At 42.3% G+C, this 27,144-nt stretch overlaps 1 protein-coding gene across 2 annotated transcripts; it reads left to right on the forward strand.

Annotated features, from left to right (window-relative positions):
- The first annotated feature begins 113 nt into the window (after positions 1-113).
- LOC135115583 (neuropathy target esterase sws-like) lies at positions 114-26,967 on the forward strand. 2 transcript variants are annotated; one of them, XM_064032506.1, is made up of 21 exons: positions 114-267; positions 1,460-1,577; positions 1,741-1,835; positions 2,217-2,416; positions 7,041-7,135; positions 7,328-7,683; positions 7,945-8,465; positions 9,012-9,143; positions 9,267-9,390; positions 9,961-10,117; positions 10,579-10,734; positions 11,103-11,335; positions 11,596-11,778; positions 11,907-12,065; positions 12,409-12,528; positions 13,019-13,205; positions 16,109-16,225; positions 21,572-21,735; positions 22,105-22,468; positions 22,825-22,895; positions 23,406-26,967. In XM_064032506.1, exons 1-21 carry the CDS (start codon positions 202-204, stop codon positions 23,589-23,591), a joined length of 3,804 nt encoding a protein of 1,267 aa, XP_063888576.1. In that variant the 5' UTR covers positions 114-201; the 3' UTR covers positions 23,592-26,967. The 2 variants fall into 2 exon arrangements, with proteins under 2 accessions (XP_063888576.1, XP_063888577.1); XM_064032507.1 differs by lacking the exon at positions 16,109-16,225 and adding an exon at positions 20,160-20,276.
- The last annotated feature ends 177 nt before the right edge of the window (positions 26,968-27,144 follow it).

A 27,144-nucleotide genomic window follows, 5' to 3' on the forward strand; every position in this document is an offset into this window, starting at 1 on the left:
CACATAGATCTTGAAGTGATACATAAAGATAGATAAAAACACGGAGAGAGGATAGTAGCGTGTGTTTAGTCAAGGAATGGCCAAATAATGCAGTGCGGGGGGTGATCAGCTGGGCGGCGCCGCGGGGTGGTGAGTGTTGTCACGAGGCATCGGCAAGGCGCAGTAGCGGGAGGAGGCGGTGGGAGGAGCACGTTAGTCACCATGGCGCTCACACATTTCCTCGACCACCTTCACGCCACTGCACAATTCACCATCAATGAGTACCCGGTAAGGACAGCAGGGGATCGTGCCTCCACCCAACCAGTTAGCGTAGCTTTTGAGTTCTTGATGGTGATCTGGGCAGCACCATTCACCTTTAACCCTCTTTCCACTGTATTGTGTTTGTGTTGCCTGGGAGTGCTGGCAGGGGAGGGAGGGCTAGAGACAATGCTATGCTGCCGCGACACATTCACACAGACACCTATATATGAATACAGTGATGGAATATGAGTGATTGCCTCTCCATTGATGGTTATATTGCATGGTCTTATTTTTGGCTGAGCCCTTGAATACAACGCAGGAGGAGATCCCGTTATGCTGCCAATGCACATTAATAGTCACCTCTGTATAATAATTATATGGTGTGACATTTTCGTGTGTAGATATTACTACTGCTTGGTACATTATATTTAGCTCTTGACAATTATTCATAATCCTTGAACACAATGCAGCACCAGTTTTTGTTATGCTGGCACTGCATATTTATGTAGTCCTCAAGAAATGTGTGTGTGGTGATAGGATACAACTGTCGTGTGTGTGTGGATAGTGGTGTTGCATGGTGCATTATATTTGGCACCTGATTTGGCACCATGTGAGTAGCAGTCCTTGAATACCAACACCACAAGTCCCCTCATTCAACCAGTTTACACTGATACACTGGTGTGATGTGTGGCTGTGGGATATGACTAAAAGTTCTGTGTGAGGAGAGTAATGCATAATGTATTGTGCTGAGCACCTAATGAGTATTGACTAGGTCTTGAACACAACAACAGATCCAGTTTCAGGTAGTTTTTAGGTCATATTAACGTTGTGTTTGTAGGCCTCTGTAGCTCCTCACTATGTTCCTTTTAGTCACCTCTTATGACCAGTCTTATTATTCACTTTATTCACCTTCCTTTCTCCCTTTCATTATTCTACATATCTCTAACCCTTTTCAGCCTGTTTTCATTAAAATATCACATATAATCTGTTTGAGGATTAACCCTGAACAGACTCTCTTTAGTCTAGTTAGACTGTGCACAATTTGAATAGGAGAGTGGTATGGAAGTGGGAAGACTTTTGAATAAGTAATGAAAAGGGGTTTCAGAACAAAACCACAGTACAATAGTATTAGAAAATTTGTGTCTGATTGCACATTGTTCCATTTTTACTACATTTCTCAAGGATTTTTCCAGAAATTATAAATAAATTAATGTTCCAGATCACTTGTCTGGTGGGAGTGATATCACTGGTGGTGCTGCTCCTGGCTCTCTCCCGCCTGCAGGTTTCCTCCCCTAAGGAGATTACGGATGAGATCAAGAGAGAAATAAAAAGCAAAGGTATTACTTGCGTTGTCACTCGTATATGCTAACAATTTACCATGACAGATCAGTGTATCATGTCCCATTTTAAAAACTGTATGGTTTCCTGTCTCTTACTTAATGACTGGGAGGTGTTTCCAGAGTCTATATCTTCTTGCATTTTGCTTTCTGTCTCCTTTAGTTGACAATGTCAAGGACTTCGTGGGTGTGGGGACTCGGCCGAGGTTCCGCAAGCGGGACAAGATCTACTTCTATGGCAAGAAGATGCTGCGCAAGGTAATGAATAGTGTGGGTGTGAGAGAAGCAGTCTCTGTAGAATGGGAGGGCAGAATGTTGATGCCTGATAGAGGAGAAAGAAAATGTGCAAGAGTGAAATTTATGGACAGGAACAAATGAAGACTTCTATTTTGACCATCCCATGAGGGAACTTGCAGGAATGGGGCTCAGAGTAAATTATATTAAATTAGTGTTTCATTCTTCTGATAATTTTTTTTGTAATAAAGTTCCTTGCAAAAAAAAGTAACATATATAGAATTGATTTACTCAATTTTCTCTCATGACATGCACACAAAGTGCCGAGCCATCTCATGTTGACATAATATTCCTGTGTGTGACTCAACATTTATGCCTGGAGTGGTAACAATGTTTGGTCTGCAGGTCAAGGCCAACATCCCCACCCGGCCCGCAGCATCACGGCTCCTGGCCAAGCGTCTGGCGAGGCAGCTGCTGGGGCGCTCAGACCGAGACTCCCCGCAGCTGGAGGTGATTGAGCCTCCCATGGAGTACATGCAGGAAGATCTCACACACTTGGATCCCAACGTACCCACAGAGTTTGTGTTCATGCTGCGGAACATCAGGTGAGGCCCATTGATTTTTGTGTGTCTGTCCCACTGGCACCTAGGTGGAATGTCACACTCATTGTTTGGTATGGTTTGATTAGGTGCTCATGTTTAAATGGGTGGTTAAAGAGATTAGTTGAAAGATAAGTTCTGTTGGGTGATGTCTGATAAAAAGTTACTTATCTTTGGTTTGTTAAGTCATACCTATTATCTGCCACTGAGAACCAGTTAATGATGATGGGAATGACCCTCACCCTCAGTCCCTTGGTGTGGGCAAAGAGGACACTTAAGATGAGGGTTTAAATATCACTACATCTCCCAAAAAAGATCACATATATTTTCGTATTGTGAGCAGCCCTCCCATTTTTCATATTTTTTTTCATATATTTTTTCATATGTTTTTGCCAAAGCATTTTACCCATCTTCATTATTTCAGTAAGCATCAGTTCACATTCTCCTTAACTCATATGTGGTGTCGACCATTATGGTAGTTAGTTGACAAAGGCATGGATGATTTATATCTTAGTGTGTTATTTCAGGCTCTCATTGTGTAGCTTCTCATGATATTTGTTGATTGTGTAAACATGTTCAACTCTTGTGGTGGATTAACTGAAACACGCACACATTGTTCCTCCTGCAGCTGAGTGTTCTTTCTGTCTATCAGAGAGAAATTGATATAAGAGGGGCTGCAGCAGGAAGAAGTAAAATATATTTCAGTTGATCTATAAGCCAAGTTGAATGTTTATTCCTTTCACCAAGTGTTGGTAATGTGAGAAATATCCCTGTGAGTGTTCCTGGTGCCAGTGGCCTTGCCCAGATGCATCATGGTAGGCTAGTGGACTGTTCATTTCAAGCCGATATGTAACATGAGTTTCTACTTGCTTGCTGGTGCTAAGTGACATGGATCTTTCATATAACTTCAGGTAAATGTCATTCTTAAAATCATGATAATGTGTCCTGGAATATTTTGGAATATGTCACATTCTTCACTATACACATTGTTTGCTGGGTTATGGTGGGTGTGAAAAGGGTGGTACACACTTTTATCTTATTGTAAGCCTTTCTATAAACCTAACAACCTCATACGTCTTAGACTTGCTGGCAATCACTAGGCTGATTTGCCATCAGCAGGGTCTGTTCACAAGTGTAGATCTGTGAATCTGTGAGGTGCTTGTGGGCCATGTTATCTAGATTGCCTGAGATCTATCTATAAAAACTGTACCAACTAAATATGTTCAGATCTTTAGCTGTTCATCCAGTTACTCCACCATCATCTCAGCATGCCAGAATTACCTCAGTCTCACAGTCCTCACCACCAGATTAAAACATTCAACTTCCATCCTGCCCCAAGTTCACCATCTGTGACCTAAAGTGTGTTGTTCAGTGATGTGTTGCACATTTATTTAGTCATCTCTATCATTGTGTCTCTTTATATAATTTATAATATTTATGTATTTATTTATTATTATTATTAGGACTAAACTCCTCATACAGGCACTATATATATATATATATATCCCTCTCATCCGGCATTCGAGTATCTGGCAGCTTCAAGTATCCGGCACATTTTTCCCCGAGCCTTAAAATCAATAAAAAATCAATGTGTACTCATAAAATTGATTAAAATTCCCGCACGAGGCATACTTTGTCCCCTCGCCACCAGAGCGCACTGCTTTGCGCCACCCGCGGCCCACTGCACTATATTTACTCAGTGATTCAGTCCTGCGTGTGCACTGTTTATTGCCTGACGCCTTCATCATGCCTAAAGTTGTAGAAAAGAGGAAGCATGTTGTGCTTACACTTAAGCAGAAGGTAGACATTTGTCGACGATTAGAGAGAAGTGAAAGCAGACAGCAACTAATGGTGGAATATGGTGTGGGCTCATCAACTATTTATGACATTAAATCCCAAACGAAAAAGTTGTGGGATTACACGAAAGCCACCGACACCCCAAGGGCAGTGGAAAATCGTCACACACTGCATTATCATCATGGTGAAATGATGGACAAAGTGTTATACGAGTGGTTCAGCTTGAAAAGATCAGAAGGAGTCACAATTACAGACCCAATGCTACAACTGTGTGTTGGTGAGTGTGAGGTGGCAGTGTGGGTGGCGACGCGCGGCACGGCGATCAGCAGATCTTTGTTATGGTAAGATGCGTGAGTGTAGGGTGGTGATTGTGGACAATTTCACTTCTATTCAAGCATCCGGCAATATTCAAGTATCCGGCACGTCGGCGGTCCCGTTGATGCCGGATAAGAGGGATTTTACTGTGTATAGAGCCCATGGATTTATGAGAGATTCCCCTTAGCAAGTTCATATAGCATCATAATGGTAGGTTTTTTGTCAAATCACATGAAGGTTACTTCAGCTTTACTAATTTTATTTTCACACTGGAGAAGGAGTCATGTGAATGGCAGAAAAGTGATGTGTGTACCATCCTTAATGCAGCACTGTACTGATTCTGATCCTTGTCACACCCAGGCCAACTTTCAAGGCTAGGTAATGTATTCCTCACTCACACCACAGGCTGAAGGTTATGCTGCCTCACTTCATTCATCATGCAGACAGTGGCCACATTATAAGAACTCATGTCTTCCCCTTTCTGCTTTTTAGTAAGGTGTTCTGTTCATACACTTACGTATGCAGACCTGATAGAATGCCTTGGTAGGATCATTACATTGTTGTGTCAAGTTTGCATACCATCATATTTACTGAATTACTAAATAGCAGCAAAAAAGAAGAAATTTATCTTTCAGTGGGTGACTAACAATCTGGCCACCCTCTGTGTGGACTCTGGGGAAACAGTCAGCTCACCTTTCACAGTATTGTTGATGCACAGCAAGTATTTTCTTTAATTGTTTGCACTGAGCACATAGACAAAAAAATGCATGGAATGCATTATGGATTCTTTGCTTAGCTATAAGTTGGAATGAAGGCTGATTCAAAGCTGATTTCTTCTCCAGTTCTTTAATATGTAAGTTGAGGCAATGCTACACCAAATGATAGTTATTTAGTAAAGTTGTGCATCATCAGTATAGTAGAAGGGGGCCAGCCTCTGTTTGGCCAGAGTCTGTATACCAGTTTTGCTTTAATCAGTATTGAGAGACAGTGGTCCCTGGCCACAGGTTACTGGAGTCTCAAGTGGAGTACTAGAAAGAATATTAACATTTTGATATAGACCACTGGCAGGCAATGGCTAACATTTTTTTTTAATGGTATTTATTTAGATATATTTAGAAAAAATAAGAGTATTGATTCAGATAGTATTCGTCAGGTAACACAACTCAGTTGTTCTCTCGGCAGCTGATTTGGAAAAATACAGCTGAGCTGCATAAGATGACTAAAAGGGATGGAGGGAGGGAATAGAAGGCACCTTCCTCTGTTTTTATTCCATTCTCTCTTTAGGGTCAACCAGGCATATAATAATAAGCACATGATCACCATAATAGTGAGCTGCACTCAGCCAAATTCATCCTCACCAAATTTGTGTCTCACAAGAATGAAAACTGTTATAAAAAACTGCAATAGCAGTGGGAGTTTGTCTCTTTGTAAAGATACATGTACAGCATGGCATTGCATATGATGCTATGGCAATGTGGCTGTTCTAGATAGAGGCAGGTTATAAATGATCATCAACCTGTTGTGAAGTGCCCCTAACAGATGAGATGTTGTTGCCTCTTGTCTGCTGCAGGTGTGTCTCCAGGTACTCCTGCCATCTCTTTTGTACACTCCTTCAGGGGCACCTTCAGCCTGTCCTTGCCTGTGCCTTTTTCAACATCACATTACTTTCTTTCATGGCCACAGAATATATCTTGGCTTTGCACTGTGCTGCCTGACAAGTGTTTTGAAAAAGATATTTGGCTTGGCTTAGTCTGGATCTTGATGGGATGGAATGTTCATGCATTTGTCTGGAGATATGATAAGCAAGGAAGCAAGTGTTGTGTTCATACAACACAAGGCTCTCAAATTTAAGCAAACTAAAGGGTGTTTGTAGCTGTAAGAAATGAAAGGGAATTATAGTTCCTTTAGAAACCTTATTGCTACTTGTGGCTTGAACACTTGCTTCCAACAGTATCCATGGAGGTTTAGATTTGTGATCACGCTTGGAAAGGTCTTATTTAGGTACTGTCCTGTACGTATGATCTTCATCTTACCCCATCACCATCCACTTTGTCACTGCCTTGTGTATGTGTGTGTGTATGTGTGTGTCTGAGATGCATTCATTTCCACCATATGGCTGAGGATGCATCTGTTACATGGTTTATTATACATTTGTATATTTCTTTTTTGTATGGTTGACATGTGTTAAGGATTTTCATGGATGCAGACTGGTGGTGACTGGTAACAGCTTGTCCTCAGCTTTCAGTATTATGTTTTGGGAGAATAGTTTGTCAGTAATGGAAATAGACAAAGGTTTTGACTATGGAGAAATAATTTTCTAATGTTTTTTCTTTCATATAAATTATGATGTGATTTTATATTTATTTTAAAGGAGATATATTCTCATAAAGCAGTGTTTATAGTTGTGGCTGCAAGGCAAATGGGCAAAAGTGCTCAGAAACTGTGTGTGTGTGTGTTTGTGTGTGATGGAGTGGATGGGTGTGGCTGTACTGTTATTCATGGACCTTGGTCTTTGCAGAGTGTTTGGCCATTTTGACACACCACTGTTCCTGGAGCTGTGTAAGAGTTTCCAGACAATTCATCTCTTCAAGGGACAAAAGCTCTTTTCTATTGGTGAGTTATTCATGTTCAAAGAGAATTACTGTTAGGACAGCTGTTACTATGAGCAACTATTAAAAGATAGTATTTCATCACATCTCTACCTCCTCTTATGTTCTCTAGTGAATTGATAAAAAGAATCAAGTGCTGGCTACCTTTTCCCTCATTCTGGCCACCCTCTTCCTCACCTGCCACTGTGCTCCACAGGTGATAACGATGAGAACATCTACATCGTGCAGAAGGGAAGGATCAGCGTGTATGTCTCCGAGCCCGACGGCAGCACGTTCTCCCTGAAGGAAGTCCTGCCAGGGGAGTCCATCATCTCCCTGCTATCCTTCTGTGACATCCTGACGGGCCACCCCCAGCCCTACAAGACCATCGGTGCACGTGCTGAGGAGAAGTCCATCGTCATGAAGATTCCTGTGGAGGCTTTCAGGGACGTGTTCAAGAAGTACCCGGAGATGTTTGTGCGAGTGGTGCAGATCATCATGGTGCGCCTCATGAGGGTCACCTTCACTGCCCTGCACCAGTACCTTGGCCTCTCCACGGAACTCATAGACAAGGTGACGGCTGTTGGTAGGATGTGGCTGAGGGAGATTGTTACTATTATTATTTATTTTATTTTTTATATTTTTTTTATGTAAGAGGGTCATTGGTCAAGGATGACAAAAAAGAGTAAAAAAAAGTTGTCACTGAGCTGCTAATCCTAAAAGAAAAGTAAAAGATGTCATTTAAAATTAGGAATATATTTTTGCCTGTGTTTTCCTGGAAAATAGTACTTTATGCAGTCAGAAATACCAAAACTAACAAGTGTTGTTTATCAGGTGCCACGGAGAGATAGTGGAGGCAATCTGGTGCCTTCCCTTGCCTCGCCCAACAAGGTGAAGCGAGACAGTGGCTCCACACCTGATGGGGAGGAGGAAGGGGGAGGGCCAGGCACACCCGTCAGGCAGAGCAGTGCACGCAAGATTGTTCTGGTGGACCCCAAGGAGGAGACAGATGATGGGCACTCCCTCAGGGTGGCCACTGAAAAGTTCCAGGCGCTGCTGCACCTCGACTCAGATGAAATCCTGCGGGACTCGGTGGAGGTGCGGGATGTGCCCTCGGGGTCCTTCCTCATGAAACAGGACTCCATGCAGGAAACTGCCCTGGTCTATATCCTGGTGGGGACTCTTACAGTGTCCCAGCATGAACCTGAGGGAAATGAGGACGTTAAATTGTTCACCGCCTGCCCAGGGGACCTGGTGGGGGGCCTTGCGGTGCTCTCTGGCGACCCGTCCTTCTTCACCGTGAAGGCCAAGCATGGGGCACGCATCGCCACCATCACCAGGGCCACGTTCTTCAAGTGAGTCCTGCCTTTGCCTTACTTTACTGTCTTGTCTGGTAATCCTTCTCCCCTTGAAATGTGCTGCCATATGACCTTGTTAGGGCACATGAAGCCTTTCACTGTGATTTGAAACAATTAACATGACCAAAGGTAATGCATGAAATGTTTATAAGCATCTGCAAGAAAGAAGAGGATTAAAAGTAATGGTTTTTTGCAGTTTGTATTCAGAAGTGGCTGTAGAACAAGTAAAGATGTTTTAAGAAAGGTTATTAATTAAGGAAAGGTGTTCCAAATAGCAGTGAAAGGGTTAGATTAATCCGCTAATGATTTTCTCTGAAACTGTGTTGTGGTATTTACAGCAGAGGGAATTGAGTCAGCTTGTAAATGAAATTTATAGAAGAGAGAAATCTTGAGAGTTAAAGGGGTTTGGTATGTAGAGAGTGAGGTGTGTATTGATATAAAGCTTGGATTAGGAGGTATTTATGTAGAGAAGAAGCAACATAACACAAACAGTCTTACAAGAAAATTGTGATGTTAACTGTGTGTGCCATTTGTTGCATATAGGATAATTAAGAAGAACCCAGAGGTGGTGCTGCATGTGGCCAACACTGTCATCCGCCGGCTGTCTCCCTTCGTGCGGCAGATAGACTTTGCCCTGGACTGGGAGCACCTCGAGGCCGGCAGGGCACTCTACAAGTAAGTCGTTGAATGCTGCCCTTCTCCTAGAGTCTTGGCTGACTTTCTGGTAATTATATGGAGAATAGACTCTTTCTCTCCCTTTTTCTCTCTCTTTTTCTCTCTCTCTCTCTCTTTTCCCAGGCAAGGGCAGACTACAGACTCGACCTTCATTGTGCTAAGTGGACGCCTGCGGTCGGTGATCACTCACAAGGATGGACGCAGGGAGGTGGTGGCCGAGTACGGCAAAGGGGACCTCGTGGGGATTGTGAGTCACCTTCCTCCCTGCTGATGGGGCAAAGGAGATGTGTAGTTGTGATCCCACTATTACAAGAATGATAAAGGTCAATTAAAATCCGTACGAAGGAGAATGATTTAAAGGATACATGGAGTGAGGGGTATTCCTTACAAGAAGAGATTCATGCTTTTTAATTTACATTCTTTAGAGACGGAAGGTTTAGAGGATCCTGATAGAGGTCTTAAAGTGGTGTATGGGATATAACAAGGGTGACATAAACATGATTCTCAGGATCAGTAATCATAATAGAAAAGAAATAGTGGGTTCAAGCTTGAAAAAAGTTAGATTTAAAAAGAGGAAGAAATAGGTGCTAGAATAAGAGTGGTAGATGAATGGAATTGACTCAGTAATCAGGTTGTTAGTGCTAATTCATTGAAGAGCTTTAAAAGAAGATTAGACAAATTTATGGATGAGGCTGATAGGCAGAAATAAGTAGGCATATTTCATACAGGGATTGCCACGTGTAGGCCTGATGGCTTCTTGCAGCTTCCCTTATGTTCTTAGGTTGTTATCTGAGCCTGATGTGTTGTGTTCAAACAGGTGGAGCTGCTGACACAGACTGAGCGTAGCACCACCGTCATGGCCGTGAGAGACTCAGAGTTGGCCAAGCTGCCTGAGGGACTCTTCAACAACATCAAGCTGAAGCACTCTGTTGTGATGACCAGGCTTATCAAACTCCTGGGTGAAAGGCTGCTAGGTGATTCTTTCCTTTTTTTTTTTTTTAAGCTTTCATTTCTCAATCTCAAGTCTCTTGATTGATTTCTTAGGTTCTCAGGTCACTCTTCTATTTGTCCCTCATTCTTTAATTCTTTATATGTCAAACCAGCTAATAGGTTTTATGTTAAGATGTGTGCCTCTAGACAAGATTATGTTATTATTATTATTGTGTGTTTTATCACTGGTGCCCCCCCAAGTGCATGATGTTTAGGCTTCATGCACTGCCAAAATTATCTATAAATCCATCTTGTAAAGAATTGTAGATATGAAAATTTTTCACGTAATTTTCCTGACAATACTTATCTGACTGTGTGTCTTGTCCTGCATGATACACTCCCAAAATTATCAGTTCATTTTGTCATGCATTTTAGATCTTAAGATTTTTCCATGTGATTTTCCTGGCATTTCTTATCTAACTATGTGTCTTGTCTTGTGGTGCAGGGTCCTGGAAGTCCACGCCTCGCATTCCGCTGGGCCTGCAGGTGGAGCAGAGGCCTTCACAGAGTAACTTTTCCACCGTGGCCATCGTGCCTGTCTCAGAGGATGTGCCTCTCTCACAGTTCACATTGGAGCTTTATCATTCCCTCCTTTCCATTGGTAAGCTAGAGTACATTGTTTACAGCTGTCATCTTTTTTGTAGTGATCAAGTGATTCTTAATTTTGCATGCCAGATGTTTATTCATTTAATTTCCACAGCTCTTCCTTGTAAAAATTTAATCTCTTCAGTATATATATTTCCCAGCCTTCAGCATTCTTATCTTTTGTCTTTTAAACTTGGGATATTATGATGATGAGCAAAGCTGAAAGATGCTAAGCTGCTTGTGTTGATGCAAGATGTGGTGAGACTGACATTTTTGCTCATGGAATTTAGGTTGTTGTAGGGCTGACCTTATGCTCTTGAAATTTAGGTTATTGTGAGTTAAAGGGCAAGTCTGAAAAACGTAAAGCTGCTTGTGTTGATACAGGGCCCACAGTGAGGCTGACCTCAGAGTACGTGGTGCGGTCAATGGGCACCAGCATCTGGGAGTCTGCCAATAAGTACCAGCTGGTGTCCTGGCTGGGGCACATGGAGGACCAGCACCGCGTCACACTTTACCAGTGTGATGCCTCCCTCACCATCTGGACACAGCGCTGCATCCGCCAGGCTGATGTCATCCTCACCGTGGGATTGGCAGACTCAGAGCCGCAGATGGGCAAGGTGTGCTGTTGCTGTGTACTTTGAGTGTTTGTAGGAAATGTCTGACATTCCTGATATTACACAGGATGGGATTCATTGTATAAAAAGCTCATTTCAACCTCAATAAGTAGGATATAGAATTTCTACTCTGAAAAGAAAGATTCCTCATAGAAATGTGCATGCAACACAACCAACCACACACCTTATACCCAAACCCACATACACTGATTCACATCCAACCTATAGTAATCCTCAGTCAGTAATCTATAATATGACCACAGATAGAGAAGCACGTTGAGAAGATGGCAGTGAGGACCCAGAAGGTGCTGATCCTGCTGCATCGAGAGGACGGTCCACCACCATCAGGCACTGTGCGCTGGCTCAACATGCGGTCCTGGTGCCAGTCCCACCATCATATCCGTGCTCCCAAGAGGGTCTTCCATAAGAGAACCCCTGCCAAAATTGCAAGTGTGATGACTTGATTCCATAATTATTCTTTTCTTATAAATGCTTCAAAAAGGAATAATAATAAATACATGTGCTTTTTAATCAAGTGTGCTTGGAAGTTTGCTGACTTGTACCCCCTCCACAGATTGAGTATTACACAGAGCGAGTGTTCTCCACGGAGCCCAACATCCACAGTGACTTTTCCCGCCTGGCCCGGGTCCTCACCGGCACCACGGTGGGGCTGGTGCTGGGGGGTGGTGGGGCGCGAGGGGCAGCACACATTGGCATGATCAAGGCCATCAAAGTAAGACCTTCCTCTCTGTCTGGAAACGTTTTCATTCCAGTTTGACAAACCATTACTTTCAGTCGCATCACTTATGGTTCAATGTTTGAAGTGTTTTTGTGATAACATATTATTTGCTGGAATCTTTTAAGTCTGAAATTAATGAAAATTTTCTTTTTTGATTATCTATAAAGACATTCACACAGTCATTATTCATTCAGACAGTGTCTTTAGTAATCGTCCACAACTTTAACTTATATGAATATAAGAAAATGTTCATATTAATGGGTAGTGTAAGATGTGTTTACAGAGTTTATAGTTTGATCAGTGTGTGAGGATTACATGTCCTGTGGTGTCTTTCTAGGAGGTGGGCATTCCCATCGACATGGTGGCTGGAGTGAGCATCGGGGCGCTGATTGGGGCACTCTTCTGCCTGGAGGGGGATCTGGCACGTGTGACACAGAAGGCCCGGGAGTGGAGCATGGTGAGTGTGGCAGGCAGCGGTGGCCTTTTCCTGTATAGATTGATGGTTCCTCACAGTCCTCTCAGACCAGAATGACCTCCTTCTATATAGACCGATGCTTCCTCTCAGACCAGGGTGTCCTGTGGTGCATGTGAAGGTGAATATGGTGAAGTATATGATAGAAGTGATGCTGTAAGGTATAAACTACTAGAATGAGGGTGACAGTTGTGCAAATAATGGTAATAGCTTGTTGTGGCAGGAAACAAGGCCTGGCCAAATGTTTTCCCTCTGCACTCATAAAAGCCAACTAAAAGAGTGAAGAGACTGGGATTCCTTTTTTATGTAGACTAGATGTCTTGTCTTAGCTTCCTCCTGGTAGGGGAATGTCAGGTCTGGTATGTAGGCAGATAGAAAAGTGATAATAGAACAGCAGTGATCATGTATAGATTGTGAAAGCCATTACCAGCTGTGTCAGCATACCCACACATCCATCTCTCTTCCCTCCCTTCAGAAAATGACACAAATCTGGCGGATGGTGTTTGACCTGACCTATCCTGAGGTGGCCATGTTCTCCGGTGCAGGCTTCAACACCCTCATTCACGAAGCCCTTGGAGACACCAACATTGAGGACCTGTGGCTTCCTTACTTCACCCTCACCACAGACATAACCGACTCTACCGCCCGCATCCACACTCACGGTAACCCCCCCCATCCCCCAGCTGGGACTAGTTCATGGCAGGCAGATAGGTAGCTGTTGACTGACAGTTTGATGAAGTGAGGGGTGGGTGCAGGGAGGTACAATTGGCTCCAGGAATTTCTGTACGCAACACAACAAGGTGAGGGTGATATCTGGCATAGAGAAAGAGGAAATACAGAAGTAGGCAGGGAGTTTCAGAGTTTACCTGAAAAAAAAAAAGGATGAATGATTGAGAATACTGGCTAACTCTTGCATTAGAGAGGTGGATAGAATAGAGGTGAGAGAAAGGAGAAAACCTTGTGCAGTTAGCATGGAAATAACACCTATGCTAGATGTTGCCCTTACCTTGCTGTGATGTATACCAAAATTCTTGAAGCCAACAGTACCATAGAAGGTTTTTAAATTTTGAAGCATTATGAGTACAGATGTAGGGAAGCAGATGTGATGCAGAAAATGGGAACTCTCCTCTTGCTCTTTAAGACTGATTAATGAGGTTATCCCTTGTCTTCAAAAGCAAAGAAAAGGAGGATTCACATTTTCATCATTGTGCAAGAAACTTTTCCTTAGGTAGTTATGGGCCTGTTGGTATTGCTAAAACCTTCAGTGTGTAGACTCAAGTGGCTGATGTATCAAGTGTTGGGGATTGCCTACCAGTATTTTGCCATCTTGCTACAAGGAGCTATGTGGTGGCCAGTGTGTGGTGCTCTCGTCACCACCAAAATATTCCCAGCACACTTGAGCATGATTGCCCCAAAGTACTGCTTAGTTATGTTCCTGAAACTTATTTAATCTTTTACATATTAAGTTAAATGAGCTATAGGTCTATAAATAGCTGAGCAGAATGTTTGGAGGTATGGTTTTTAAGAATCGTGTACAGAGCATGGAGGAATATATTAAGCTGCATTATCATAACTGCATTCTTAAAGTTAATAATAATAATCACATAATCCTGAGATGAGATCAGGTACCCAACATTCATTGCTTAGATAAATGGAGAGCTGATTTTTCCCTGAGCCTGCCAGTTCTGTGAGTGTTGACCGCTGCTCTTTGTTGCTGTGACTGAGATGTGTCCCCCTCGTGTTTGTCTTGTCTCTCCTCTGTGCGAGTCCTAGAGTAGTTCATTTTATGGTTTTGTTAGTTGTTCTCCCCTCTTCCTTAAGATTCCTGTGTGTGTGTGTGTGTGTGTGTGTGTGTGTGTGTGTGTGTGTGTGTGTGTGTGTGTGTGCTTGTGTGAGTGAGCATGTCTTGATATACTTGTACACACAGTAAAGCAACTGTTTCTCAGTCATGTTGTGTTGGCAATGTTAATGATAGACTCTAAGAATGATAATGAATATGAGTTATGCTGCCAAACAAGACTGTTCATTTACATTGTCATTCATGTCATATCAGAGTATTGAGTATTTATTGTTCCCTTCCATGCTGTGTGTACACGTACATAATCTCTGCTTTGAATCCAAGCCAAACAGTCTGTGCGACTCACTACACTCCCTCCCCACACACTCCCCCCACACACACTCCCTCCCCACACACCTCCTCCCCACACTCACCACCCTTCCATTTTATTGTCCACCCACTAAACACTCCAGAATTAGCCTCAAGTACTTCCTTTATCAGACTGAGACACCTCCCTGTGTTGTGTTGTAAGCTGCAGATCCAGCTGTGAGGAAGTGCATACAAATCAATGTATACTTATATCACAAGTCTTCATTGAGAAAAATGTACATATCATATTAAAGTGTGCCAGCTTTGAATGGTAATTACAATTAGTTGTGCTTTTAGTCGGGTGTATAAAGATAAATTTTGTGTGAGATTTGTATGGGATTATATGAGTAAGGACTTTCCTGCCAATCCTTTAGTAGGTTGAGATGGAACCCTCTCTGGGTCACACTGACAGGCTCTTGAAACATTCTGAGTATTTTGGAGGATTATCAATTTTATCACATGTTAGAGCTGTGGTGAGAGTGGATACTATGGGATGTTCTGAGACAAAGGGGTCTGGCTGTGGTGGCATCATTGTGGGCATCTGTGCAGCATTCCCTGAGTGGCACTTAAGTGATGCTTGTTGACGCAACATGTCCATAAAGCTTGTGAGTGAAGCAAGTTGGTGGATTGTGCTGGGGATTGATCCGAGTGAGAGGATCCCTGTGTGGAGGCTTGTCCAGAGTGAACCTGCAGGAGTGACAGTAATGGATGATTGAGGCAGTGTGCCATCCCAGTATGTGTTCATTGATGACAACCAGATTTTCTATTTATATTTTGGGTGTAAAGCTTTCAATTTGTTAAAAACATCCACATTCATTTATTTTGTATACTGAAGCACTGGGTGTATGATGCCTAACCTGGGACTAGACTTGTGTCCCTTTGTAAATAGAGGCTGTGAATTGTGTGACTGAAGAATGAGTGAGGATGATATGAAGCTTAGGGGAAAACAGCTTACACAGGGGTGGGGCCTGTAGTGGGGATGCTTGAGGGGTTGAAGGCAGCCCTAGGAAGAGTAGACCCCAGTACTGGAAGAGTTGAGACCAGCATAACAAGCACAAGGCCTGGTCACAGTTTGCAGCATGTTTTAATATAATACTGAAGGTGAAGTAAGACTAAGACACCTTGTGAGTGGTATCTAATTAGTAGTAAAATTACCTACTGATTTGTAGAACATGAGCTTTTCTCAGTGATTATGCTGATTGAAAGTCATGCCATTACATACCATTGTGCCAAAGTGTACCAATATTTTGCTTTTCATTTTTAATCAAACTGTAAGCCATTAGACATTTGATTTAAGTTAAGGATTACACTAATTCTAACTGTAGAAGGTGCCAGAAGTGGTGGTAGGCGTGTGTGGTGGTGCCGGCCGCCACAGCAGACAGACCTAGCTGGGGTATTAAGTGGCCATGGGTGTTGCAGGAAGCACTTGGCGGTATGTGCGTGCCTCCATGTCCCTCTCTGGGTACATGCCGCCCATCTGCGACCCCCAGGATGGACACTTGCTTCTCGATGGCGGATATGTCAACAACCTGCCAGGTATAGCTAGGTTATGTGTGCTAGACTTCACCACCACCACCACCACCACCATCATTACCACCATTACCACCACCACCACCCATCCTGCTGCCCACAGCCTCTTGCAGCACCATAGATATTAAAATTAGGAGGTTCTGTTGCATGTTTTTTTTTTTTTTTTTTTTTTTTTTTTTAATTGTGTGAATTTCTGATGATAAGTGTCAAGGGTATAAGAGAGGCTTGGTTTCTGATGATAAGTGGCAAGGGTGTAAGAGAGGCCTATATTGAATGTTGCTGGAGTGGTGCTTTGGTCAGCCCTGTGGGATCTTGAACATCTTTGGACTTTTCCCTTCATGTCTGAATGGTGAATTCTCTCTCTTCTAGAGTGTAAAAGATACTGCTGCTGATCTTACACTGTAATTTTCACATTCTTTTTAGATTCCTTTCATGACAGCTTTTATGTTTGATTGCATACACATTTCAAATTATATATAGTCATAGATCCAAGTGAATTTTGGTGAGTATAATCCTGTATAAAGTAATGTGGTGGCTCGGCTTTTATGAAGTTCACTTGAGTACTTTGTGAGAATGAGCATCATGAGGTGTTAGTCTCCTGAAGGCAGTGGGCAGTGCAGTGCAATGTGTCACTTTTGGCATCACAAGGAGAGTCATGCTAGAAGGTTTTGTGTTGTAGATGAGAGGCAAACACTGTGAAGTGTTTATCTATCCATCAATGATCTGATGACATAGAGGCATTGGGGCAACATCTGAAGGTAGGTGGGTAAAGTGTTGTTTTGTCTCAGTCTTGGAGCACAGCCTGCCTCTGGTTATGGTGCATCTCTCCACTCACTCATGGTAGGGTATGGTCTAATTGTAAGTCATTTTACAGTCGGGTTGTTTCCCCTGCTAGACTGGCTAGGTAGTTTATGATTAAAGCATGCTACTACATCTGAGTAAATTTGAAAAGGCATCTTGCACTGTTAAAAGGAATATGACAATGAGTTGACTGGAAATGGCAAAATGGAAGTGATTGATTGATTGGATGAAGGCACAACAAGACCAGTCATGGTAATACATATTGTAAAATTATTTTTGCATTAGATCTAGGCATAAAGGTTAACAGTGATTATGAGTTGCACAAAAAATGTTTGATATAACAAAAGAAAAGTCAGTGAAAGCTGCTCAGATAGTTAGAGTGAGAAAACTGATCCTGAGATGATGTGTGGGTGAACATTATAAGCTGAATGTGTGTGTGTGTGTGTGTGTGTGTTTACACTTAAGAGAAAGATAGCAAGGTCAGTGATTCTTATGTTGTGATTTCGAAATTTAAAAATACTGATTTTTTAACTCCCCATTACTGTGTTGTAGTGTTGTACTAACTATTACGGTAGTGGGATGTTGCTTAACCCAGTAACTAAAACAGGCCATCGCCAGGCTGATGGTCATTAGGAGCAGAGCGCGTTGCTGCTGTCCTTGCATCACTGTTGTGTGCTGCCCAAGTTGTAATTCTGGGAGAACAGAATGACAACTGTTTGTTTTTAAAATGCTGTCTTCATGCATGGCCAGATTTTTATATGAAAGATAGATCACTGTTAGATTACTATATATTGAGGATATTCCAGTACATAGATTACGAGTGGAATTTGACAAATCTTTGTTAATACATTCACATCATACTGTGAATCCAGTCACAGTGCTTTTGCAACACTGTTTCAATAGACAGCAGGATACTAAGAGTTTGTTGATAATGTTAAGAACTTTTCCTTGCTTAGTAGTGTTGGTAAAAACTTGTCAGGGAATGCTGAGTAATCTTTTTATTGGTACTTGATACTTAAAGAAAAAAAAAATCTGGTTGCTTTACAGAAATTTATGTTGTAGTCATCTCTCAAAATAGGATTCACGGAATAGATGATGATAGCTGGAAGACAAATTAATATTCAGGTGAGAAGGGATCTGTTAGTTAAATCTGAAACATGCCATATTGATTTAATGATTTGTAACCATAAGAAAGGAAGCAACAAAATTATTGCATGATACAGGTGGAGAGAGAGAGAGAGAGAGAGAGAGAGAGAGAGAGAGAGAGAGAGAGAGAGAGAGAGAGAGAGAGAGAGAGAGAGAGAGAGAGATTGTGATGATGAGGAAGAAAGAATGAAAAGCTGCAAGGTGCATAGGTTTCGATGGAAGGTTTGGAGTGTTGTGTTGTAGAGGCTCAGGAGGGATGGGAATGTGTTACTAGCTTGTGTTGTGAATGAGGAGCACCATTTGTGTAATCCTTCACAAACCACACCACCCATGTCAAGAAGCTTATTTTCATTACTGGAATAATTTGTGCTTTTCTAGTAAATCTATTTTGTGCCATGAAGATGATATTAACTTTCATTACTAGTTATTTATATACCAGACACATTCTGGTGAGAGGAGTAGCAGAGAGTTCATACACACACACACACACACACACACACACACACACACACACACACACACACACACACACACACACACACACACACACACACACACACACACACACACACACACACACACACACACACACACACACACACACACACACACACACACACACACACACACACATTTCCTAAAACTAAAGTTAAAGCCAGCCATACCTTTCAGTAGAGAGGACAGCCCCTCACTGTCCACACTTGCTTGAGAGTCAGGCACACAGGCACTCCCAGTGACCACATTCTGAAACACTTCTGTGCCGCACCTCCACTACATTCAAAAGGCTCTAGATGAAGTTACACAGGTTTTTAAGGATGTTTTTATGATTCTAGTGACAGATTAACAAGATTTCCACATTAATGATAGGAGAAATACTCTTAAGAACCCAGCTAATCATCTCTGTGGCCTTTGAAAATAGTCTTGGTGAGAGAGCAAAGCATTTCAGAATCCAGGCCCAGGTCTCTCTGCAGTATTGATGGCATTAATACAAGTGAAACATATTACTGAAAATATTAACACTACTAACCATGGAATATGTTTATCGTGGAGCTTACCATAACCGTGAGGAGGGAGCTGTGAGGGAGTGGAGGACACACCACTAACATTGTTGTTGTTTGCATGTTTGTGCACTAACCCCTACACTTTCATAACATGTACTCATTCCTTTCCCATCTCCTCACCACCCTTTATAGGACCTGCTTCCTTGCATGATTCTCCATGTGTAGTAGTAGTAGTAGTAGTAGTAATAGTAGTAAGTAGTAGTAGTAATAGCATATCCATACTTATGTTCGTGTGTGTGTGTGTGTGTGTGTGTGTGTGTGCATAGATGAATATTGAGCATTTGTGTGTGTGTGTGTGTGTGTTGTAATGAGATGGCAGCATCTCCATGTAAGGAAATCTTGTGTCTTCTTTCCATCTCTCAGAAGGGACACTAAACGTTATCCTGAACACTGCAGCAGAGACTTTGGCAAAATGGCAACATACAAGATGGATGTAGCTGGAAAGAAATGAGATACACATGAATACAAAGGCAAATTTAGCCATGACTAATATAAAACATATTAATAGCAATAATCCTTTTGTATTTGGAGCAGACTACATTCATGTTCAGTTTGATTATAGCATGTAAGACACAGATTCTAGCTTTGTTAGTTTAGAAGCAGGAAGATCCTACCATGGAAGTCTGTGTAGCCATCTAGGGTAACCAATGTAGGCAGTGCAAGATTTAACAGGAGTAGGCTAGCAGTGGTAGCAGTAAGGTACACCACACAGCACCACATGGCTTGTCCATGCCCTTGTAGTAGTAATGCATCAGCCTCACTGTGGCATGAGTGACTCAGGGTGTGAGTGTGTGGGCAGCAGCCTGTTGTGGTGGTGTGTGTGTGTGTGTGTGTGTGTGTGTGTGTGTGTGTGTGTGTGTGTGTGTGTGTGTGTGTGTGTGTGTGTGTGTGGCACGTCTCTGACCCGTCCGTCCCTCACCTCGCCCTGCCAGGAGTGGTTTGGCGTTACGTGCGTGCCTCCATGTCAATAGCCATGCTGGTTCCCCCCTTACCAGATCCTGTCGACGGACACTTGCTTGTTGACGGTTGCTACATCAACAATGTGCCAGGTAAAGTAAGGTGGCATGCTGCCTTGGTGGTGCTGCTCAGATGGTGTCTGGTGATGCAGCACACTACCTTCAAGCAGTGTATTATGGCTCAGTGTGAATAAAACTATTAGTTGCTAGGCAGGAGTGGTTGCAGATACAGACAAGTGACATTTTAGGATTGAGGTACATTACCTAAGAGAGTGTTCATAAATCAAAAATTTGTGAAATAGGATGAACTACAGATTTTTTTATTTTCCATGAAATGAAATATTCAGTATTTATAGGGAAATCTTTACATTTTCATTCATAAATGTGATTTGCTCATTTAGAAATCATGACAAAGGATAGCAGCACATATTCTATTCATAACTCCACAAATTCTGCAATTGCTTGTTTGTAAATTGCATTTCACTTGTAGTCATCTGAACTTGTTATTGATTGATAGGAAGCAGTAATAGCCATTGTAGCACATGCCAGGGAAAGAAGGTGACTGCTGGAGGGAAGTAATGGTTGCTCACACTCCTGTGCAAGGGAATGAATGTATTGTTTGTCATCATGGTCAGTTCCTATGATTCATATTTTTGGAGTCAGAGGCAATCCTCTAAGCAGTTTAAGCAACAATGTAAACATTATTATTTAGACTTGTGAAAAGTTGTGTGATGGTATGTGTGTATGAGCAGTTTTAAGTTTTGGATGAATTTAATCTAAGAATCAGAAGTTTTGACGAAGACTTTATTGCACACATCAGTGGAGGTGTGAGGAGAGAGAGGCAGAGTAGAGGTGTGGTTTGCTGTGCACTTTGGAAGGCACTCACATGATTGCCACAGGTGAGTTGGCAGCAAGTGTGGTGGTTGGTGGTGGAGGTCTCTAGCATGGTGACTCCTTGGCTGATCCTCCTACTGGTGGTGGTGGTGGTGGTCCTTGTTCTTGAAAGAAAATAGTGATCTTACCAAATATAAAGAAACATTTTCATCATCCCACAGAATTGTATAGTTTCCAGTTTCCTATCCAATATTTCCAAAGGTGGTGGTGTTCTTTGTAAGAGAAAATGATCTTAGCCAAGTGTAAAGAAAAAAATTGTCATCCTACAGAATGGACTGGTTTCAGGTCATGTAGAAATTACATAAGGTAATAAAGTGGATGCTAGTAATCATTAGAATATAAATTTTTTACCGGAAAAAATTACACAACCAGTCCGTTGTATCCAGTTTTTCACATTGGATATATGTGAGAAATACTATGTTGTGTTGTGTTGACTTGTTAGTGAAGTATCTCCCTTGTTCCCCTCTCCCTCCCTCCTCCCCCGTCTTGTGCAGGTGATGTGATGCGCAGCAAGTGGAGTGTGGGCAACATCCTGGCCATTGACGTGGGCTGCCAGTACGAGACTCGCTTCACTAACTACGGGGACTGTCTGTCAGGCTGGAGTGTGCTCTTCCGACGCTGCTTCCCCTTCAAGTATTTCCTCAGGAAGGAGCTCAAGGTGAGACTCATATGTTTTTGATGTGGTTTGTTTGTAACGCCTCAGTGGAATGATGTTGCTGTGTGAATCCGTTTAAGTAAGGCCTTGATAACTTTGTTGTTCATCTCTCAGAATTCAGTTTCCTAGGATATATCCTGCAATTAGGTACTAAATTTTGACATGGTTTTTAATGCTTCCACTGAATGATATTGTAGTGTGAATGCAAGAGATGTGGGTGAGAGAGACACTTGATGGCTAGAAGTGCATTTATTAATTAACAAGGGCCAGGGCTGTCTGACTCCTCAACAAGGGTGGTGATAGAAGTCAATTAAGGGATACTGCTGGACTGTTTGAGATGATACTGCACATCACAAGTTATTCCACTCCCAGGTGCCCAACCTCTATGACATCCAGTCCCGGCTGTCGTATGTGTCCTGCACTCGCCAGCTGGAGGAACTGAAGGCAAGCAACTACTGTGAATACATCCGGCCACCCATCGACAAGTACCAGACGCTACAGTTTGGCGCATTTGACGAGATCAAGGAGGTCGGGTACCAGCATGGCAAGACGTACTTCAGTGGCATGCTCAAGGGGGGACGGACCGTGGAGAGCATCTACCAGCTGAGTTGTCACTCCTCCTCCGAGTGTTGGCAGCACAGCAAGTCCAGCCTCAATGCATCACCTGCCAGCTTCACAGACCTCGCTCAGGTGGTGTGTGCTGTCAAGAAACCCACTGCCAATAATGTGATTGAAGGTGAGTGTGCTGTGTGTGAATGCAGGAGTTTGTTGGGAGTGTCGTGGAGAGTATCATATGATTTGCTTCTTTCAAATTTGTGGTCTGGTGCAAATTTCTCTCTAGAATACAGTCATCCCTTGTTATCCACTGGTGTGTCTCTTAACCCCCATAGATGAGGAAAATATGTGGAAAATTAGTTATATGCTATGATGCCATGTAATCTGTATACTGATAAGGTTCCCTGTGCTGTTCTAACTCAATAATAGATGGAAATAGGTAAGCATGTTTCATACAGGGACTGCCACTTGTAGGCCTGATGGTCTCTTGCAGCTTCCCTTATTTTCTTGTTCTTATGTTGTGATCCCCTCTCACAGATTCCTCAGAGGATGATGTGGGGGGCGGCTATGCCTCAGAGCCAAACACAAACACAGACTTCTTTAATAAGGTAAGTGTTCTTGGTTCCTGTCACTACTAACAAACAATACGGTGATTTATCCTTTGGGCAAAAAAATATTTACTAAACTATTGTTTTTCTGCTGTTTCATTTATTTGAAAGTCAGGTTCATGTTCACATTGGTTCAGCCTTTGTTACCTGATGGCAGTTTTTAATACCCTTCCAAGAATATCTCTGTGTCTTCTTTGGTCCTTTGCATTTTTAATTCCCTCTTATGGTAAGGAGACAGTCTGGTCACATAGCTGGCCTCAAGACTGGAAGACTACTGCCACTGTATTCGTGTGGCACTAGAAAGGTTACTCGAAGGGATGGAGGAGAGAACTGGGAAAACTTTCTCTTCTGTAATTTATTCCTGCAATGAGCTATGAGTATCTCTCTTTGATGGTGTAGAGATAAATAGATCATCTGTCCATGAGTCTTCCCTCAGCCTATGCACTTGCCTGTCCAGTGCCCTTAACACTTCTCTCATCACACCACTTTGAGCTGGCCGCATTCCTGCAGGTGTCGGAGGAACTGAGTGAGGTGTGGCGGAAGAGGACAGGCTCTCTCTCTGACAACGACATGATGGAGCTCGACCACCATGACATGTTTGACACTCACCGCAGCCGTCATCATGATGATGATGACGATGATGATGATGATGAAGATGCAGAGGCAGACAATGAGGCAGAAGATGCAGACCTCTAGTGGGAAGGGAACTAGGGAGAGAGATGGTAAAGGGAAAAAAAAAACTTGCCTCAAATTCTGAGGAAGATGTGTGAGGTGAGGGAAAAGGCTGTTTGATGTCTATTGTTATGTTTTGCTATTGTTGATAATGTTTACTTTGCTCATATAGTTGATTGGTAGTCTGGTCAGCCTGTGAAGTCAGTGCATGACAGTTCAGGGAGTCCTCAATTGCAGTTTTATTGGTGAGTCATGTACATTTTGTGGAGAGTTTGTTCACTCTAGTTTGGTAAGTCTGATTCCTATCTCCTGAACTGTCACCAAGCACAGCACCAAGGGAAGGAGGTTGTACATAATATATCATTTATCTTTAGGTTATTCTGGGCTCCTTATACCTAATATACTTGCTTACTTTATGTAAGGTTCTTACACAGCTCTTCAGAAAAAAAAAACACTTGTAAAGTTTTAAAGCTACCTATTTTTTACATTTCACACAGATTTGTATATTAGGCAGATGTGAGGGAGGAAAGGATCCTGTTTATGTTGTATGATAAAAGTATATTTTTACAGTGGTGTGAGAGTGAATGTATGGTCTGTGTTACTGGCTTGTTTCCTCACTTTGGCACTCCTTTACTGCACTCTCCTCTTTTCTGTCTGTCAATCGTCACTACTCAAGAATTGTACGACGCAGGTTCTCACTCCACAAATTTCTCCTACAGACATTCCAACCAGAGGATTGCCCCCAAAAATATTTCCCTTAATGGTGAATGAAGTTAGGTTAGGGGAATTTATCATGGAGGGAATTATTTGAGGTGAAATTTTCGTGGAGGAAGCTTTGTGGTTATGGTCTTCTCGGGTGATAGTGATGTAGAGGTTTTGGAAGTAAGGAAGTGATGTGGTGTCTCATTCTCACTGACTGGAATGGCAAGGCACAGTAGCTTGTTAGTGAAAAGTGTGAAAGGAGTAGGATTTGATCTTGGGAAAGTGACAGGTTGTGACCTTAGTGACTGGGATAGAATAGTGGTGTGGTATTTGTGAGTCGGAGTGTGAGATTGTGCAACACTGGGAAGTGGGAACAACAAGATGTCATATTGAATGATGAGGAGAAAGGACAAAGTTTGGCAGTGAAGAGTAGTCTCAGTTTTTGTACATAGAAATGACATCAAGATTGTTCAATGAGGAGAGTTTGATGTGTACTGAAGTTCACCCTGAGATGGAGAATGTAAACAAAGAAAATCGTGCCAAAAAACACTGAACACATTGTAGTGGTAGTGGAGGTCAGCACACCAGGGAGGGAAAGAATAGATGACGTAGTTGAATTATTGGGAATGATAATGGGGCCATTAACTTGGAGAGAAGTTCTGAAAACATGATTTTCTTGCTTTTAAGAGATGGTGTATATACATATATTTTTAGGACTTCTCTGTGTATTGAGTGTTTGCTGCACAGAATGCTGAAGTTCATTGAATCTTTGTTACACACAATAGTACCTCCTTGATCAGTGCATCAAATGTTTGCCATATAGACTATTTCTCCTCAGAGTGTGTTTCCTGCACCGGATATTTCTTCTTTACAAATATGTTATAGATTTCCTACATAGAATGTTGTGTACTTTTAAAAGTCTATTGAGCTTTACCTATGCATAATATTGTGTTATCAGAGTCCATTAAACATTTTGCCATATCTTTGAATAGTACACTAATAAGCAGAAGCAATGGCCTTCACTGTGTGCAGCAGGCAAGGGACTCCTGCCCAGTACACACTCTGCTACCTGTGGGAGAAGGAACTGGCTGCTCCCTAACCCTTATCTTTCCTTGCAGGAAGGAGTAACCAAAGTTGCTTTTGTGTGTGCACAAGCCCAGAAAGTGTTACCTCATGAATCAATGCAAGTGTGCTAGTCCATTTTGCCAGAGGCAGATCCACACACTGAAGGGGAGAGGCAGGGATGAGATCATAGTGAATCATTTTATCATATATTCCTAACATTTTGAGAAGAATTACGGTTGTGTATTTCACATTGCCACTTAGATTTCTGGAAAAGATTAGATGAAAAGAGACTGTAGAGACTGAAGCATTCAGATAATTTCATTTTGAAGAAAGAATTGGAGGGTTATTGACAGCCCTTTAACTCACACATCTCACTTTCCTTGGTGTTCTGGGGTCTGCCTCTGGTGTTACATCAGATACTCAGAGACAAGAGTTGTGTGATGTCTCTGCAGGAGTTGAGTGCAGCAGTATTTAAGTTATTGTCACATTTGGAGTCATTGCTCTCATTTGGCTGACCATGTAGTGAATCATTGTAGTGACAGCACTGACAAGTCATTCCTAATTCACTGGTCATCAGCTGGCTGTCGGCACTGTAAACATTAAATCATCACCACATCCACAAGTTCATTCATGTACATATACTAGTACATCATTTGAAGGAAGAAGTGTGTTAAGATAATCACTTTGTACATAATTTTGCTATCAGCAAAGTTTTACACAGCACAAAGGTTGTTGGAGGGAAGTGCCCTTTGCAGACGAGCTCTTGAACTTTACTATAGAAATACAAAGCAGGATGTAGGTCAAGACTTAATCACTTTTTTTTGGTCTGTTACCTCGCACATTTAAGAAAAGTGCAAGCAATCACAGGTTTGCCAGGATGAGCAACTTTCAGTCTGAATCAAGTGGCTCTTGGTGATATTATATTTCCTTGATTTTTTTTTAATACCTTGTCCCCCTGAATTAGCATCAAACCTCATCATATCTACCCTTGATGATTCTGTTAATGGGAGCGTAACAGTTGTGTCCTGAAGATGGCACCATATGGAAGTATCAGGCTAATGAGGGAGGACTAATGATGAAGCGCACATTGAAATGCATGTCATTGTCTGAGAGGGGAGATAAAAAGCTGTGGTACTTGAAGGGGAACATTAAGGTGGCTGTGTGTGTGTGTGTGTGTGTGTGTGTGTGTGTGTGTGTGTGTGTGTGTGTGTGTGTGTGTGTGTGTGTGTGTGTGTGAGAGAGAGAGAGTGTTGTGTTCAAATGCCACGAAATGAGAGGGTGGTGGATGACAATGCCAGAGAGAACCTTAAACATTTTATAGGCCACCCTGCCCTCCTCTGTGTTGGAGCTCGTGGTGGATGCCGCCAGGCTATTGTTGTGCCCTAATTGGTGTGTGTAATTATCAACCCGTAGTCTTTTGCAACCTGGTGGATGACTGTGTATAGTTCAGTGGGATAGAGAAGAGGGAAGGACATTGCAGGATGGGATGTAGTGGGATTCTCCCGGTCATGCTCTCCTCTCACTGGTCGGGACTGGTTTGTGGCAGTCCCAGCCAGAAGGGAGGGTGCTGGCTGTCCCCTGTGCGTGAAAATGACTCTCAGTAGCAGTCTAGAATAAAGTGCCTCTTTTTTAATACTTTGCTTTCATTTTCCTGTGTGTTAGTTTTTTTTTTTTTTTTTTTTCAATCTTATCTAATTCCATTTTTTTTTACAGAAGTGAGTCATGCTTGCTGCAGCCTGTCTTTTAACAATTCTATAATATATATATATATATATATATATATATATATATATATATATATATATATATA

This window comes from Scylla paramamosain, chromosome 29, assembly GCF_035594125.1.
Source record: "Scylla paramamosain isolate STU-SP2022 chromosome 29, ASM3559412v1, whole genome shotgun sequence".
In the NCBI taxonomy this organism is placed as follows: Eukaryota; Metazoa; Arthropoda; class Malacostraca; order Decapoda; family Portunidae; genus Scylla; species Scylla paramamosain.

Coding starts and splice junctions, on each gene's coding strand:
- LOC135115583 (XM_064032506.1), top strand. CDS start 202: ATGGCGCTCACACATTTCCTCGACCACCTTCACGCCACTGCACAATTC. Junction 22,469..22,824: donor TGCCAATAATGTGATTGAAG/GTGAGTGTGCTG, acceptor CCCCTCTCACAG/ATTCCTCAGAGGATGATGTG. Junction 22,896..23,405: donor ACACAGACTTCTTTAATAAG/GTAAGTGTTCTT, acceptor GCATTCCTGCAG/GTGTCGGAGGAACTGAGTGA.